Source organism: Rhinopithecus bieti, unplaced genomic scaffold (assembly GCF_001698545.2).
Source record: "Rhinopithecus bieti isolate Rb0 unplaced genomic scaffold, ASM169854v2 scaffold_11944, whole genome shotgun sequence".
NCBI classification, from domain to species: domain Eukaryota; kingdom Metazoa; phylum Chordata; class Mammalia; order Primates; family Cercopithecidae; genus Rhinopithecus; species Rhinopithecus bieti.
Window position 1 is genome coordinate 1,219,216 of NW_016807378.1, and position 18,772 is coordinate 1,237,987.

Genomic DNA, 18,772 nt, shown 5'->3' on the forward strand with positions numbered 1-18,772 from the left:
ATGGCTGCAGCCTTTCAAGAACAGAAAGGGACCCCAGGAGAATCTCACTTGATACTGCCCCTCAGGATGAGTCCTGGAGCTTTGGTTCAGTTCCCAAAGGCCCAGAAAGAGGTTCTGATTCTGGCACAGCACTGCTGTTCTCTGTTAAAACCATTACTGTTCTGCACATATAAATGGCAAAGCCCTATACAGGGTGTTCACCCATTCCACCCCGAGTACTGAAGATGAGATCTCAGCTATGAAACAGTGAAATACTTAACTTCCTGCTCCCCTAAACCTTCCTGTCATGATAAAAGCCATAGACAAACATTGTTGATTGTTTGCTATCACTCAAAGAGCAAATGCAAGGAGGGGGAATAAGGGAGAGATTTATCTTTGTTGAGACTTACAGTTATTCCTGAGAATCCCCCACCTATTATCCCTCAAGGAGCGCTGGGGTGGGGTGGGGCGGGGAACATTTCATCAGTGCTGTCAGTCAGACATGGCTGCCTCGGGGTAACTCAGCTCTCCTCTGCTATGTAGCCAGGGAAAGAATGCCAAAGAAGGAATGCTCCTTAATTTAAGTGAATTGGAGGATATTTTTGTAATGAAAATTAATCCTTTCTGAAAATAAAGGATGGCAGGGGGCCCACTCCTGAACCAAGTACCTGTACTTTTTATACCGGTACTGTATAACGGCTGTGGCCAGACCAAAATCTGTAAGCCTCCTGGTGCTGCAAAGGCAGGGTTGATCTCAGGCATCCCACAGGTGATCTTCCCCAGCTCCTGGTGCCTCAGCAGCATTGCCTCCCACCCACAGTCCCAATATCCATCCTGTGTCATCTCCACTGGCCTTTGGTAAGAAATTAGAGACTAAGTTTAGTAACGATCTCTCACAATTATTTTTTCATTTTATTAGATTATTGATTAATAAGAATTTTAAGGAATCTCTTAATAGGCATTTGTAATAGGCAGTAGGTAGATATTCTGTGGCTGGAGATCCTGTGACACATGCCCTGTGGGGGTAACTTCAGCCCCTGGGGATGGTCACAAGTCAGTTAAACAGAAAAACTAAAAGCCCTGACTAACTTGCTGACTTCCGCAGTCTCCTTGCACGGGAGATGTAGAGAAATTGGAAACACTCTCAGAGGACAAGGTTTGCTTAGTACATGATGCCTTTGCCCTTGATATTTCCTCTGTTTGGAGTATTTTCCCCCATGTCTGCCTCAAATTTCCCTTCTGTAGTAGGCAGAATAATGCTCCCCTTCCCCCCATATGTCCACATACTAATCCCTAGAACTGTGAATATGTTAGGTTTCATGGCAAGAAGAATTAAGGTTGCAGATGGAATTAAAGGGCTAATCAGCTGACCCTGAGTCAGGGATTATCCAGGTGGGCCCAATATCATCACAACGATCCTTATAAGTGGATCGTTGAGACAGCCATGTTGGAAGGATATGAACTGACATTAATGGCCTTGAAGAGGAAGGAATGGGGATGAAAGTCAAGGAATGTGGGCAGCCTCTAGAAGCTGAAAAAGACAAGGAAATAGAATCTCTCCTACAGTCTCTAGAAGGAATGAAGTCACACTAACACCTCTCTGTCAGCCCAGGAAGACTCACTTTGGACTTCATACCTCAAAAATTGTAAGAAAATAAATTTGTGTGGGTTTAAGCCATCAAATTGGGCGTAATTTGTTACAACAGTAGTAGGAAACAAATACACCTCTTTAGCAGTTGATCTCAGCTCCAACGTCATCTTCCTAATAAGACTTTCCTTGACAGCCCTTGCTTGCTAAAATATCTCCCAAACCACCAGGCATTTTCTATAACGCACTTTTTGTTTGCTGATGATTATCTAAATTTATTGTATTTCCATTTTATTGCTCTTCCCTCTCATAAGAATGTAAGTTCTAGAAAGGGTGGAATTTTGTTGCTCTTATTCACCTATGTATCTCCACCGCTTAGGACATGGGAACATAGTAGACATTCAATTAATATTTGCTGTGTGAATGAGCCGTAAGGTAATAAGGACCATAAAACTCATGCCCTTCTAAATCACAATTAGAGGGCAGCTGTTAGAAGAGTCCCAAACTCAGTAAGTCCTGTGTTGCAAGGAACTGTCCAATAGAAAACACGAATAAAAACAGAATTAGCAAGAATAATATGAAATCAGTTGCTTAATTCCAGGCAGTAGAGGCAGAAATCTTGAATAGTAAATACTCTCCGTGAACAAGTGCAGACAAGAGTCCCGTGATTGCCAATAAGTAATCAGTTTGGAAAGACCAGAGAGGGGTCAAATATAGGTAAACTGAGTTAATCACATAAACTGCTCAATCATCACAATTCTTAAAAGATCACACACAAATATACATTAACAGGAGAAAAATAGTAAAACAGGACAAAACACTAAAATTACTTTCTTTTACTACTGATGGGTCAGTTTTCCACTGGAAATTGTGAAAAGTATCAGGTTCAGCTAAAGACTGCAGTGTTGATCATCTCTCCAGTTTTCCTAGTCTGAAATGAAATAAGCAGACCTGGGACTTAAAAAGACACTTTAAGAAAGGGCTGGCCCCAGCGAGGCAGGATCCGCCTACCCCAGTGAGTGAGGCCGTCCTGACACCTCGTCAACATTCTGGTGTCAACATTCTGGAAAACGGCCTCCTGGCTCATTGCTCCGCCTAGAGTCGCGCCACCTCCAAAGGGTAGCACCGGCCACCCGCTCCGCAGAGCCGTCTCCGAGCCGCGTAAAGCTAGACGGTCGTTGTCCCGAGGGGACCTGAGCGCTCACGTAGCCAGCCAATAGCCACGGAGCTAGGGCGGGACCTGAGAGTATCCTGCCAATGGGAGTACGGCAGGGCTGGAGGGCGTGCCAGGGACTCAGGGCTGCGGTGGCGTTCGCACCCCCATTCGGGCAGATGTGGAAACTTTGGGGAGGAGAAGAGGGCGCAGCGGCGCTCGGCGGCGCGCTCTTCTTGCTGCTTTTCGCGCTGGGGGTCCGCCAGCTGCTGAAGCAGAGGCGGCCGATGGGCTTCCCTCCGGGGCCGCCGGGGCTGCCATTTATCGGCAACATCTATTCCCTGGCCGCCTCAGCCGAACTTCCCCATGTCTACATGAGAAAGCAGAGCCAGGTGTACGGAGAGGTACAGCTCCGACGGGTCCCGGGCAGGGAGGGCCGCCAGACTGGCCCGGGCTGGCCAGGGCCTTCCTGGTTGGACTTACGGCCGCTCGTGAGCCGAGTAATAGCGACCTCTCCATATGCCGGCTGCCCTTTGAGGGACATCCGCTTCCCGGCTCTGGAAGGGAGAAGTCCTCTACGCCGTGCCCCCTGCAAGGGGAGCCCCGCCCCTGCCGGTGACCCACTCCGGGCCGAGGCCCAGAGGCGATCCAGGCCTGATTTTCCCGCTACCGCTCAAGCTCTTGCTCCTGCGCCTGCGCCGTTTGGCTCGCCGGCCGCGCCGCCACTTCAGGTCCAGGGTGGGCTCCTGCCCTTAGGTGCGGGCGTCTTGCGAGTCGGCCTCGCAGCTCTGTGGAAGCTGCACGCGGCTTGTCGGAAAATCAAGGCGTTCTAAATTCTAGATGGTTAATAACAGGTTCTTCGGTGTTTGCAGTCGATGGACTACTGGTGTAGGCGTTTGCTGTGAGAATGGAGAACGCAGGGGAACGCCCCTGAGAAGCTGGCCCTGGGAAATGATTGTGAACGCGTGAATGAATTGATGACTAAAATCCGCCGCGGGGGTCCCACAGCACAGATGGCAATGCCATTCTGACTGGCTGGGAACGGCCCGTTAGCAGATACTTAAAAGGCGCCTTCTGTGTGCCACTGTCACTGCCAACTTGGTGACTCATTTAAAACTCACAACCAGCCGGTGAGGTCGGTACTTAGCTCCTCCTCAATCTGCGGAGGAGAAAGCAGCACGGAAATGCCTTGTGACTGGCAGCGGAAAAGGCGACCCCCGCATGTGTGTGGGTGTCCTGACGTCCGGAGGGGGCAGGAGTTTCCACGGGTCCTGGCCAGAGTTTCACCTATTTTGTTTTGAATTACACTTGTTTATATGCAACTACAGGCCTGACGCTAGCGGTGAAAAAGACAGATACAACCTTTTAAGGAGTTGGCAGATGAGTGGGAGAGAAAACTAATCTCTTTATCGACCACAGGGTGTGGTCAGTGTTTTGAAGGAAAAGTACAGGGATGTTTGGCAACTGTGGTATTTCAGGTTTGACCTTCAATCCTTACTTAAACCAATTTTTACAAGAATTGGGCTAGGTGCCCGGGCGTGGTGGCTCACGCCCGTAATACCAGCACTTTGGGAGGTCCAGGCGGGCGGATCACGAAGTCAGCAGATCAAGACCACCCTGGCTAACACGGTGAAACCCCGTCCCTACTAAAAAAATACAAAAAATTAGCCGGGCGTAGTGGGGGCGCCTGTAGTCCCAGGTGCTCGGGAGGTTGAGGTAGGAGAATGGTGTGAACCCGGGAGGAGGAGCTTGCAGTGAGCTGAGATCTCGCCACTGCACTCCAGCCTGGGCGACAGAGCAAGACTCCGTCTCCAAAAAAAAAAAAAAAAAAATTGGTCTAGGTTTCTAGAATAGAAAGTCACTAATGGTTTACGTTCCTTTCACGACTCACTAATAGTTTACGTTGTTAAAGTTAAGCTGGACGAGGTAACAAAAGTATGTATAATTCTTAGATCTTATTTTCCAGCCTACAGTTCTCCCAGAATTGAGTTTATTCAAAAAGTGAAAGCATAAGACTAGAGATCGGGTCTTCTGCCAGACAAAACTTGACCTCTGTTCTGAGTCTTAGTTTTTTTTTCATCTAGTTAGTGAGAATAACGACGGAAAACAGTAAAGTGCTACTCAAGTGTTCTTGGTTATTGTATATGTTATTAGCTCCTTTTTTTTTTGTTTTGTTTTTTTTTTTTTGAGATGAGTCTCGCTGTGTCACCCAGACTGGAGTGCAGTGACGCCATCTCGGCTCACTGCAAGCTCCGCCTCCCAGGTTCAGGCCATTCCCTGCCTCAGCCTCCCGAGTAGCTGGGACCACAGGCGCCCGCCACCACGCCTGGCTAATGTTTTGTATTTTTTAGTAGAGGCGGGGTTTCACTCTGTTAGCCAGGATGGTCTCGATATCCTGACCTTGTGATCCTCCCGCCTTGGCCTCCCAAAGTGCTCGGATTACAGGCGTGAGCCACCGTGCCCGGCCTATGTTATTAGTTTCTATACCCAGAACAGATTTGTTTGACCTCCATGTTTGAAAGTATTTTTAAACAAGTTATTTGAAACAGTTTCTCACAGAAAAGGGAATTAAACGTTTCTTATATAAATATTTGAACTGAAAGACACTCTGTATTACTATGAATGTTTATTTTGGGCAGGGGGTTGTCTAAGTCCCCTATCATAGGTTACAAATTATAAACGTACTAGACTGTCGTCTTGAGATATTTAGATCGGTTCAATAGATAAGAATTGGGCATGAGCAGCTAGTTTTATTGCTGGTACCACTTTTGAGGGAACCATGGTTCTTTACGGAGAAAGCTCTTGACTACAAATGAGATAGGACTAAACTGTTACTAGCTGCAGTGGGGCAGAGGAAAAACTGAAAGGAGCAAAAATGAAAAAGAATATGCATCAAAGAGTAGATAGACATTGTTTGCCTCACTATGCCTTAGATTTAGTTGATAACCACCAAACATATTAACTCTAGGCTACAGCAGCATTTGATCTTTATCCTGGTGTGAAACATCTCTAAGGATCTCCCATTATTTTAGAGATATATTCCAATTCTGACAAAGTCTCAAAGTTGGTATAAATTGTTAAAATACTATACCTTTTTTTGGAAGTGGAAGAAGACTATTCCCTCCTGTAATTCCGAAAGGTTATGAAAAGTTGTTCCTAGGACTTATTTCTAAATAAAATCTTAGTTTCCCACTGTCTTTTCAATTTGAGATGTATGCTCACAGAAAACAAAACAAAACAAAACCCAAAAAACACTGGACTTTAAAATTACTTACGACATTCACTTCAGGTGATACCCGCCTTTGTGTTAATCTGTGAATTCAGTTCTGCTTTGTGATTCTTGAAAGTTAAACAGCCAGTCCTCAGGAGTTATATATTCATTTTAAAGGCAATCTTATATAGAAGTGTGTCACACTGAAAATTACCATTTCCTTGGAGATTCATTCTGAATGTTTAAATTTCTACAGTAACTTTAATCTTAGTCTAGATTTAGAGAGGCATTCCTTGGCTAGCAAAGCCAATACAAGTGGCTTTATCAGATTATTTTCAGGTAATGGACTTAAGGACAATAAAATAATTCCATTAAGGCAAGTAGAATTGACAGTATATTAATTTATTTTTGCAGCATTTATTGAGAACTTTATGCACAGCACTGAATGAGATTCTGTATAAGGATTCAAAGATGAAAAAGATGAAATCACTGCTCCTAGGGAGTTTATAATTTAGCAAGCAGGCAGAAGACAAGAATATGATTGTTTCTGGTCCAAGATAGTGTGAAATAAGTGCCATGGGAGCTTCTAAACTCCCATGTGTGGTTCAAAGCAGAGAGAAAAAGAGTGCCCCAAGAAAGGCGTCATGGAGGATCATCCCTAAAGACTTGGTATGGTTATGATAGTATGGCAGTCAAGGGAAGCATTCAAAATGAGGAAACAAACCAAGCAAAGGTTGAAAAGTGTGGCAGTCACTTAATGGTTTTCATGAACAGCACTTTGCACATTTGTTATTAGCACTTAGTCCATGATGTTATAATAATATGCTTAAATGTATATCTCTACAACTATTCATTAATTCAACATCTATTTCTATTTTCATATGCTGTGTACTGTCCTAGGTGCTAGAGATATAGCAGTGACCAAAACAGAGATTCCTGCCCTTATGTAGCTTATATTCTAGTGGGGGGAAGACAGACAATATACATAAACACAATTAAGTAAATTATATAATATGTTCAAAGAGTACAGAGCAGTAAGTAAACTAAATTAGGGTAAGGGAATGGAGAATGTTAGTGGGTCAGATTTTAAATTGCTTAATCAGAACAGGTCTCACCACAAAGATAGCATCTGAACAAAGACTTAAAGGAAATGAAGGAGCAAGCTATAGGAATATGAAAAGGAAGAACATTCTAGACTAAGAGAAGAGCAAGAACAAAGGCCATAAAGCAAGAGAATGCCATGTTGAGAATTACCTGTAAAAAGACAAGGATGAAATTAAGGAGGCCAGTTAGGAGGTTGTTGTTACAAGGGAGAAATGCAGGTGACTTAGATTGGTCACCTGCAGATTATAATAAATTGTCTGATTCTGTTTATATTCTGAAACTAGGAACAGCATAACTGCTGAGCAGTTGGATGTGGAATTTGGAAGAAAATAATGAGTCAGTGTGGGTGACTGCAAAGTTCTGGGCCTCAACAACTTGAAGGATGTATGGAGTGGTCATTAACTGGGAGAGTGAAAAATTACGAGTAGGGCTGGTTTGGGCGAGGGAAAGAGACTTGGAGATCACAGAGTGATCTAGAAGAAGGCAAGGAAAATGTTTTATGTATTCCTCTTTACATCTCTGCCAGCATTATAATTAGCCCATAATTGGCACTAAAAATTATTGAATAAATCAAATAATATATAAGCTAATCTTGTACCCTTCCATAGATCAAAGCAGTTTAAGGATAAGTTTTCACAATTTGAGTTACAAACCTTTACCAAAAGTCCTTGAAAACAGTGTATACAGGAATACGTATTAGTTCAAGTAAAAATTTCTCCAGTTCTACCCTCAAATACAGGACTATTTCAGATTCTTGAGTAAAGGTGGATTGTGTAACAACATTCTCAAACCATGGCTCCTCCTTGCTTTTTATGGTCCCTGGTGTCCACAGTTTGAAGTTCTACCCTGAAGCGCTATCCTGAAATACATTTGCCCTCTGTTCTGCCTTCATAGTGACACAACTTTAAGTTCATGGTTCTTTTACTATCCTTGTGGAATGCCATCTTTTTATCGTCTCTGCTAAAGTTCACTTCTGCGAAGAGACTTTCCTTTAATAGGACTACATTACTGCATTGTCCCTACTTTGCTCAGCTGGTAGCCATTCCCTTTTACTTAGAACTCTTCTATTGTCACTTTTGACTAATACCATTGCTTATGGCAGGCAGTCAGTGTTCTTTTCCCAAGGTTCTGGATATACCTACTGCTCAGTTGGCAGAGCCCACCCTTATGCCAAAGACTCTGGTGGCCCCATTACTCAGCTGGTTAGTTGTTACCACTTGGCAGTCCTCATGACCTTTGCTGATATAACTTTCTGCTGAACTTTTGTTCTCTACTAAGCCTGCTGTTTTCTCTGAAGTAGCGTGTGCCATGGCTCAATCTCCTTGACTTGTTTGCACAGGGATAAGGCTTGTCTCAGTATTTTGGCTGTAAAAAGCTATCCAGAAAGGATGGCAATAAGTAGTCTTAAGGGAGTATCATTCTCTCACTGGACTAGGCTGTTACATTGGGTTAGCTAGAGTAGACTACAGTAGGTGTGACATTGTAAGTGAACCTGAGGTGAGGCACAGGGCAGACAACTCCAGCAAGGCATGGAATGCATTCTGTTTTGCCTTCCCCTTAACAGAGAGGCAGCTACCTAACCTATGTGGTAAATGCCTTTCCTCCAAGGTTAGGTTCCCTTAGAGCCCTCTTCATTCACTTTGTGGAATACAGAGAGCCAAATACAAATGGGCTTATTTACAATATGTTTATACTTCAAAGTTGTCTCTCAGGTCTTTGACAATCCTCTCCCTCACTAGCCTCATTCATCTTGAAAATAGAAGGAGATTCCTAGATATCATTGAACATTTTGAGGTAGAATGAATCATAAGAGAGCATGTATATCAAATATATTTTCTATGGCAATACTGAAGCCCAAATAGGTTAAGTGTTCTGCCCAGAGTCTTTTACCTCTTTAATGGCAAACCTTAAACTAGACTCAGGCCTCCCAAGTCCAGTACCCTTTTCATTAAACTGTTGGTAAGATTGTGACTTCAGGCACTGAATGGCATAATGAAATCACACAGTTTTGCATGGCTTATAGAAGGAGGGCACTCTGAACATTGTCAGGTGAGTAATAACTGCCTTTATTTTCAGGGACGTAACAAATCCTGGAAAAGCCGCACTTACCACTTGTAGATTTCCATGGTTATATTTCTCTATACATTCTGCCATTTAAATGTTGTTTTTCTTCTCCTCTTCTCAAAGATCTTCAGTTTAGATCTTGGAGGCATATCAACTGTGGTTCTAAATGGCTATGATGTAGTAAAGGAATGCCTTGTTCATCAAAGTGAAATTTTTGCAGACAGACCATGCCTTCCTTTATTCATGAAGATGACAAAAATGGGAGGTATGTTTATTTGCACCTATTTAGTGATTTACTAAGCTATTTTAAATCATATTTCTTATTTTAAGTTTTAGTGCATAGAGTTGGGATTATTTTGTACTGATTAATAAGAAACTACTTACAGAACCTAGTATTTGAGGACCTTTCAGGCTGTACTACGTTCATATTTTAGACCAGTACGTTGCTAATTCTGTTGTGGTTCAGCTCTAATAAGTATTATAAACTTTTAAAGAATCAGCACCTAATAACATCTGCAGGTTTTGTGAAACAAGTTAGGAATAAACACATACTTGCACTTGAATCCAAAGTGCCCTTTTGAATCCAGTCTTGAGTACTTGATGACATTTTTACTATCGTTTTACTTAAAAGCTTACAGAACTTGAAGCAGCTTTCTTGACTACTAATCACTGTGATTAGTAGGTGTAGAGTTGCATGGCTTGTGTAAAGGACTAGCGTTCTATTTGGTTTAGTATTGATCAGTGTTGGAGATTCCATATTCAACAAGGGGGAAAGACTGAAAGTTGACAAAATCGGTAAGAAGAAAGCAGCAACAGACAGCCTAAAATAGAATGTTCAAATCACATACAGTGGTTATAATAGTTAATAGTATAAGACTTTTTACTAAAGTTGTGTCCTAAATTCTCTAATATGAGTTTCACATTTAATTTCAAAGAAAAATTTAACAATATCTTACTTACATAGGCAAAACTAAAGACATTGATTGAAAAGACAAAAATAAAAATCCTATATTACATCACAAAGGAAATCAGCTAATGCAGAGAAAGCACAAATTGTAAAAGACTGAATTCTCAGGCCAGGGTATAATGAAACTTGAGAGCAGTAATATAAATAAAAAACAAGCAATTAGACCAAATAGGAAGCCACAATTATAATAGACCTTTAAAAAGATGATGAAAATGAAAGATGATGCAATCACAGTAATATTTGAGACAAAGTATATATTTTTCAAAGCTGTAAATTTATTGTTTAGACTATTTTCATCATAAAGCATTTGACTTAAGATTTTTAAAAACCAGGTAGAAAATTATGTGTTGCTTTAAGTTACTATGTACTGACCTTGGAAGTAGAAAATCATGGCCACTATTAGCCCACTGTGTGAATGGAAAAAAGTTGCCCTTTGGGTGGGCCCAGCATCATGCCCAGGCACACAGCTTGGCCAGTGTAGGGTTATTATAAACAGTGCTCCTCTGTACCTTCTTGTGTATATATCCCATGTGCACATATTTCTCTAGGGCTGCTTTCATCTTCGCACCATTGCACTAGCTGTTCCTTCTAACTACAGTGGTCTTTCCTCAGGTATTTGCTTGTCTCACTTCCTCATCTCCTGTGAGTCTTTACTCAAATGTCATCTTCTCAGTGAGCCTTTTGCTGACTACCCTATATCTTTTTACTTGCTATATACTTTATTTGTTGTTTTGTCTGTCTCTCCTACTAGTGTCTAAGCTCTGTGAGGATAGGGATCTTTGCTTCTTTTGTTCCCTGATACATTCCTGACACTTAGAACATTGCCTGGAACATAGTAGGTGTTCCACAAATACATGTTAAATGAATATTTGTTGAATGAATAGTCATCTGGGAGTATAGAAAAAAGAATGGACTATGGGAGTGTAAGATTGCTACACAGCACTAATGACCCCCTCACATATGGTAACTTTTTAATAAGCTCTACATTCAAAAATTATTGCACAATAAGTTGTTGGAATGTAAATTTTGTGTGTACCTCAAGTACACAAGAGAATGTGACATTTTTCATTGTGTGTTGTGTTAGTCTATTTTGTATTGCTATAAAGAAATACCCAACGCTGGGTAACCTATAAAGAAAAGAGGTTTAATTGGCTCATGGTTCTGTACACTTTATAGAAAGCATGGTGCTGGCATCTGCTTCTGCTGAGGCCATCTGCTTCTCCTGAAGCTCACAATCATGGCAGAAGCCATTGGGGAAAGCCAGCATGTCATATGGCAAGAGTGGGAGCAACAGAGTGAGTAGGGAGAGGTCCTTAACTTTTAAACAACCAGATCTCACATTAACTGAGCGAGAACTCACTTATCACCAAGGGGCTGTTGTAAGACCATTCATAAGGGATCTGCCCCTATGATCCAATCAGTTCCCACCATGCCCTACCTCCAACATTGAGAATCACATATCAATGTGAAATTTATCATAGGTACAACCATGTCCCAGTAATGAGTGAAATTTTGAGTAAAGTACATGTTACATAAATATGTGCACTGAAGATGTTGAATTAATTTAAGGGGGAAATTTTCCATAGTAGCCACATCAAAACAGCAGATACATTGTGGAGACTCTGAAATTTTAAGGTAGGCAATATCAGCATTAGAAAAGTTTGAGCTTAATGTTTGCCCTTCTTTTGACTTCAGCATTTTGACTATATTGACAGCTCATTCAGAGTTCCCTTACCCCTGTCATAGTTACTTGATTGTCTACCATATCCCTTTAACAGGAAGAAATTTATATTCTAAAATCCATTCTCTTTTAAGCAGAAAATTTCTAATCCTAGAAGGATGATTTTTTAGGTGTTTGTTTAGTCTAAGATAAAACTTTGCCCATTGAACATGCAGTCATTTCTCTTTGGTAAATTAGGCTTATGGTAATATTTGGATAATATAGTCACCTGGCTCTATTTCACCAGGTTAAATTACACAAGACTGACTAGCTTCTTGTGGTGGTGCAATTATAGGTCTTTTCTGCCAGTCCACAGATAAGGAGTAGAAAAACTTTATCTGTTATAATACTGTGGCTAATGAGTTGCTGAGAACAGGACCCAACCATGTAGTTATATAGGAGTATAATTTGCAGAAGGATGACTAACCATCCATTAAAAAATTTTGTTCCCTTTCATTTTTTGGATACAGAGAAGTAGGAATCATACAATATTTTAATTTTTTTTTTTCAGGCCTACTCAATTCCAGATATGGCCGAGGATGGGTCGATCACAGACGATTAGCTGTAAACAGCTTTCGATATTTTGGATATGGCCAAAAGTCTTTTGAATCTAAAATCTTGGAAGAAACCAAATTTTTCACTGATGCTATTGAAACTTACAAAGGTAGACCTTTTGACTTTAAACAATTAATAACGAATGCTGTTTCAAACATAACCAATCTGATCATTTTTGGAGAACGATTCACTTATGAAGACACCGATTTTCAGCACATGATTGAGTTATTTAGTGAAAATGTGGAACTAGCTGCCAGTGCCTCAGTCTTCTTGTATAATGCTTTTCCATGGATTGGCATCCTGCCTTTTGGAAAACATCAACAGCTGTTTAGAAATGCATCTGTGGTCTATGATTTTCTCTCCAGACTCATTGAAAAAGCTTCAGTCAACAGAAAGCCTCAGCTACCTCAGCATTTTGTTGATGCTTATTTAGATGAGATGGATCAAGGTAAAAATGACCCATCATCTACTTTCTCCAAAGAAAACCTAATTTTCTCAGTGGGTGAACTCATCATTGCTGGAACTGAAACTACAACCAATGTGCTACGGTGGGCGATTCTTTTCATGGCCCTTTATCCTAATATTCAAGGTGAGGATTCTCTTGATGATCTCAGGGTCTGTCCTTGCATGTAGGGTTCATACATGTTTTTGAGTCTTAGCCATGCACAATACATTTTCTTTAGGAACTCCTGCTATGCCAGCCAAGGATAGAAATATTTAATAGCTACAAAAAAGAGTTTTCAAATCTATTATCTCAATTCATGTAAAAAAAAATCTCTGAAAGAGGTCTTATTATGCTTATTTTATAAATGTATAAACGAGAAAAAACGCTGTGTCTGCAAGTGGCAGAGCTGGAACCTGAACTCTGAAAGAATTTAAAAAACTAATTTTATACTTTACTATTTTTCTTACTCCAATTCTAGGTTTGTTTGATGTTTATTCTTATTACTTATGTCTTTCACAATAGAGCTACCCAGAGCACTGGCTACTGTTAGTACAAGATATATAGCATATATTTCAATAGAATGCCCAGATAATAAAAAATCTGAATCTGGATGTATCTATATCCTATTGGCTTGTTATTGGTTATCATTTATTTTATTCCAGAGGGAAATAACTTTAGCTATAATTCTAAGAATTGCATAATAACTTGAATACTTTTTCTCTGACAGGACAAGTTCAGAAAGAGATTGATTTAATTATGGGCCCCAATGGGAAGCCTTCTTGGGACGACAAATTCAAAATGCCTTATACTGAGGCAGTTTTGCATGAAGTTTTAAGATTCTGTAATATAGTTCCATTAGGGATTTTCCATGCAACCTCTGAAGATGCAGTTGTACGTGGTTATTCCGTTCCTAAAGGCACAACAGTAATTACAAATCTTTATTCTGTACACTTTGATGAAAAGTACTGGAGAGACCCAGAAGTGTTCCATCCTGAGCGATTTCTGGACAGCAGTGGATATTTTGCCAAGAAGGAAGCTTTGGTTCCTTTTTCCCTAGGTAAGAGAACTTTCACAGGGGCGTAACTTTAGAATAAAGGATAATGATAATTCATTAGATATAGCATCTTAATCTGAAGCATCCTCCTGTAGAATTAAATATCCCAATTCTAAAAACACAGAACTGATTCTTACAGGAGAGAATGATTTAATTGGAAGTAATTAACACCTGTTTCTGCTTAATATAAGCCTTAATTTATCAACTATAGATGGACTTTTGAGAACCCCTGGCTTCTTCTAAAACTGTTTTTGCCTGTGGCTTTTTTGCCCATAATCAAAACTTGTGGAATGAGAAGCCAGTAACCCAGAGAGGGAAAAGATACAGTCACTTAAGTAAAACTAGAATCTCACTATCTTGGCTTCTGGTTATTGTATTTCATCTTCAACTAGGAAAATATTGCTTCTTCTGTGAAAAGGTACAAAAGACCCATGGAAGATGGACTAGAAACTCTTCCCTTTCAGTGGGGAAGAACACACACTTAGTTGAAATGAAGTGGACTTTTCTTGAGCAAAATGTCTCACCTCAAATTAGATCTTTTGTGGCATATCTTAGGCTCTGTTGCAGCATGGGAGGGAAGTGGGAGATGGAACTAAAGTCTTACAAAAGTCCATGGTCTGACAAAAGGAGGTAAATGTATGGGTTCTGGGAGCTGAAGTGTCAATTCCTATTCTTTGAGATTTAAGAGAATCCTTTAATAAACATAATTCCCTCTTCCTTTCTTTAAATTCCAGATTTCCTGAATGACACCCAAATATTAGACATTAATTTTGGTAAAGATTGTGGGTTTAAAAAATTATTATATCTGCTTTATCTGTTTAGGGAGAAGACATTGTCTTGGAGAACAGTTAGCTCGGATGGAGATGTTCTTGTTTTTCACAGCATTGCTTCAGAGGTTTCATTTGCATTTTCCACATGAACTAGTTCCAGATCTGAAGCCCAGGTTAGGCATGACATTGCAGCCCCAACCCTACCTCATCTGTGCTGAAAGACGCTGAAAGTGCCTGGATGTTTTCGGGAGCAAGGATGTATATTTGCCTTATCCCTGAACTTGGTTTAATCAAATCAATGTGTGTATTAGAATAAAAGTCACAGCATCATAAAGCCAAATGAACACAGATGTGTCTTAAAATAGTACTGGAGCAGAAACAAGCACTAGTCATGATTGTTTTTCAAGATTTTATGACTTCTGAGGTAAAATTCTCTGTTGAGAGACACAAAGGTACAAATGATGGGTGTTGCTTAAAATGCTAAGAAGAGTCATGGATGCCCTAAGCAGAGCATCTTGTTTAGTAGCAGGTACTTTTATCCCTTCCTGACTTCATCTGGCTTCTGTCCTGCGGGGCCTTGGTTCCAGAAACCAGCTCCCTTCTGATCAGGTATTGTCATTAATGAACTGTGTGGTACCAGTCCAGTTTAATAGAGGACTACAGAAGAAATTAAAACCTAAATAAATGAGTTTGGACTTTAGAGGTATTTTAGATATGGTGGGAGATTGTAGAAGAAATATGTATTTAATGTAGAGCCTGCCAGTGCTTTCATATCTTACTCCCTGCTCTGTCTTCATAAGAACTGTGTCATTCTTCTTATAAATGAGGGTCTGTGTGACCCTGAGTGTCCACCTTCATAGCAGCAGTTAAGTAGATAGGACATTACAATAATATATTTAAAATTTAAAATGATACATGGCTGTTGAATCTTTGTTGACACATTTTCCCTGGCACCACTTCTTTCTAAAACTAATCACAAGGATTAAAGATTGAATTCACTTATATCTTTTAGAGGTCTCTAGGCATTTCCATGGGTTAGTGTTATTTTTCTAAAGATAATTATATTCAAATCCAAAAACATGCTGTAGAGAATAGGGTAACTGTGTAAACTGGGACACTTGACAGTGAATGGGGTCCTATTCATAATTATATCAGGACAACAAGGGTAAATTGTGACTGCCCTAAACAAACTGAAATGTATATTGACCCATTTATAGCTATTTTTACATCATCATTTCTTATAAAGTTGTGAAATTATGGGTACATGCTCTTGTAACATGGCTCATGAATAGTTGCAGCCTCAGAGTCAGTGCACACAACAATGACTTCTATTAAGAATATGGATTTAACCTTAGTTTGGACTTACCTGTTGAACAGTTTCAAGTTTGTGTGTTATACATCAGGAGTCTGCATCTTGGATATATTCAGATGTTTCCAGTTGCAAGGGGAAGAAAATCCTTGCAAGTTCACTTAAATAATAAAAGGGAAATTTGGAGGAAGGGTGGAAGTTTTAGGGTCCGTATGGCTTAGATGTTACATGGTGTAATCAAAGATTCTGCTTCTTCCCACTTCTCAATTTTGCCTTCCAGATGATACCAGTTTTATCTTAAGGCTAGCTCATGGAGTACATGTGCTTTGCCCACCTCCATACAGAGAAAGCAAACTTAGATCGTTTCTGGGAGAGCAAAGGAATTTTTTAAATGCCCCCAGAAAACTGTTTTTTTTGTGTCCTACAGGTTCTGAATTATGTGCCCATCCATTAATTTAAAACTATGGTTTGTGAATGTAATTATGGTTCACTTAGCCTGAACATATGCCTGACTACTAGAAGTAGTCATGGAGTTGGCTTCTTCCAAAATACATGTGCTACATATGGGTGGTGTAGTTATCTAAACAAAACTAGGGCTAATTATGAAGAGAAGAGGAACTGTAAGTCAGAAGACCAACTATAGTGTCTGCCTCACTTGCTAAGCCAAGCAACTTTCCAACCTACCTTCCTGAATCTTTCTGTAATTATTTTAGTTTTTCAGAGATAGTTGTCCAGGCTGGTCTTGAACTCCTGGACTCAAGCAGTCCTCCGAGCTCGGCTTCCCAAAGTGCTGGGATTACAGGCATGAGCCACTACACCCAGCCCCAACCTTCCTGAATCTTGACAAACATATTCAGGTTGCTCCTTAATCTTTGCTCTTTCTTTGACATAGCAAGTCTGTCATCCCAGGGTCTCCTACTTACTGTCATATCTGCTATAAGAGCTTAAGTTGAACTTTAAGGTAGTTTTACTGGGTAAAACAACTTAGTAAACTGAAGTAGATTATAATAAAAGTTGAGGAGGTTTTCTTTTGCTTTTGAGTACTACCACTACTGCTGCTAGTACAATTTAGGAACTCCATAAATCTATGCAGAATGAAGATCATGCTATTTTCACAGGTTGTCAAGCCTGACAAATTATAAAAGATGTAGCTTCATCAACTTTTAAAGGTAGAAGAACCTTAACTTCACTTAATGTGCTCATTTTATAGCCAAGGAAATAGAGGTTTACACAGGGGAAGTGAATTCTCTAGATCACAGCAGAGGCATGCCTTATTTCATTCCATATTCCTTTTATTCACACCCAATAATTTATCTTACGCTTTACAATTTATAAGGCTGTTTTTCATTATGCTTTCAACTCGATTATGTGGAACCAGTTAGCTGTGGTAAAATAAAATGCTACACTTTCGGAAAAATATAAATTAACATGAATTAGTAAGTAATCCATACTGGAAAAATCTGTTTTTTGAAATTACATTGTAACAGATAGGTTGGATCTATGCAATAAGGATGCCTTCTCTCTCATCAGTTAGTGCTAAGCTAGTGATTCAAATGTTAGAAATCTAATTTCTGATTCAACAAGTGAGCACACTTGTTTTTTCTCACCTATCACTGAAATAACCATTAAGGATAGAAAATGGAATAAAGGCATTGAGAATACAGGTGGAGGGCAATGTTAGTGGATCCGATACTTTGAAATTTTAGGAGATGGAAGGTGAATGGAAAAATATAGAAAACCACAAATAAGACCATGCATAGACGAAGCCAGAGGTGGAGATGGGAGCCCATTCTTCATGGGATAGCTATGGAGAAAATCAGTACATAAGGAGAGAAGTAGGTAAGGATAACTTTTTCTAAAAGTGGAAAGAAATCAAGCAGATTTACTGGGATAAACAGCTGAACAATTTGCCCCGTCTCATTTTCTTCTCCTGTTTGTGCAGTTGTAGAATTTGCCCCCAAGTGCTGAAATAAGTATAAATAAATTGGGTTCCTATGCCAAGGAGATGGTGGTGCTCCTACCTGGAATTGGTGCCCTACATTGAGGGCTCCCTAATTTTGTCTGATTTTGAACGGTAAGTTCTCTAGCACCTAAACTGTTAATCAGGTGTGAGGACAAGTTTCAGTGAACCAAGTGATGACTGGGGAAACATCAACAAAAGGACTAGCCTTGAGCCTTGAATAAATTTAAGTATAGAACTAAGACAGTGGTGGCATAAATGTGATAATACTATCTGTTTTTTACTCATAAAAATAATGCATCTAACAAAAAATGAGAAAAGGAGAAATGGTAGAACACAGAATAAGTTCTTTGCTTCGTATAGTTAGAATTCAAAAGATATAGTTTAAAAGTGACAAGTAGTAGAAGTTTAAGAATATTTAACAGTACAAGAGTAAAGGATAATATTGCCTTAAATTGGGTAGTGGGAGATAGAGAAGAATATGTACAAGCTAATTTTTTAATTTATAGATGAGAAGCAGATACTCTAAAGAAATGGGGTCCAAAGATAGTATAACTATAGCCACTGAATCAACGATACAAACTTTCTTAAATGTCGTAATTAAAATGAGTTTTTAAGAAAAGAGGAAATAATATGAAGAATTAAGTCCTTACAGTCACATGAATAAATATAAATGGGCTTATCTCACCTATCAAAAAGGTGTTCATATAATATAGCATTGAATTTGATTTCAGACCAAATCCAATGCTATATTATTGTTGTATAGAAGAGATACTTAAAACATAGGTTGAAGGTTAAAAATAAAAGGATGGTTAAAGACATGCCAGGAAATACAAAGAAAGCAGGAGTCATGATCTTAATAAAACAAGGCAGAATTCAAGTCAGAAAACGTA

The 18,772-nt window shown here is 39.8% G+C and overlaps 1 protein-coding gene across 1 annotated transcript; it reads left to right on the forward strand.

The window, feature by feature from the left end:
* The first annotated feature begins 2,395 nt into the window (after window positions 1–2,395).
* CYP2R1 (cytochrome P450 family 2 subfamily R member 1) lies at window positions 2,396–14,954 on the forward strand. Its single transcript, XM_017881545.1, has 5 exons — window positions 2,396–3,124; window positions 9,223–9,364; window positions 12,298–12,930; window positions 13,514–13,843; window positions 14,663–14,954. Exons 1-5 carry the CDS (start codon window positions 2,825–2,827, stop codon window positions 14,836–14,838), a joined length of 1,581 nt encoding a protein of 526 aa, XP_017737034.1. The 5' UTR covers window positions 2,396–2,824; the 3' UTR covers window positions 14,839–14,954.
* Window positions 14,955–18,772: the final 3,818 nt, after the last annotated feature.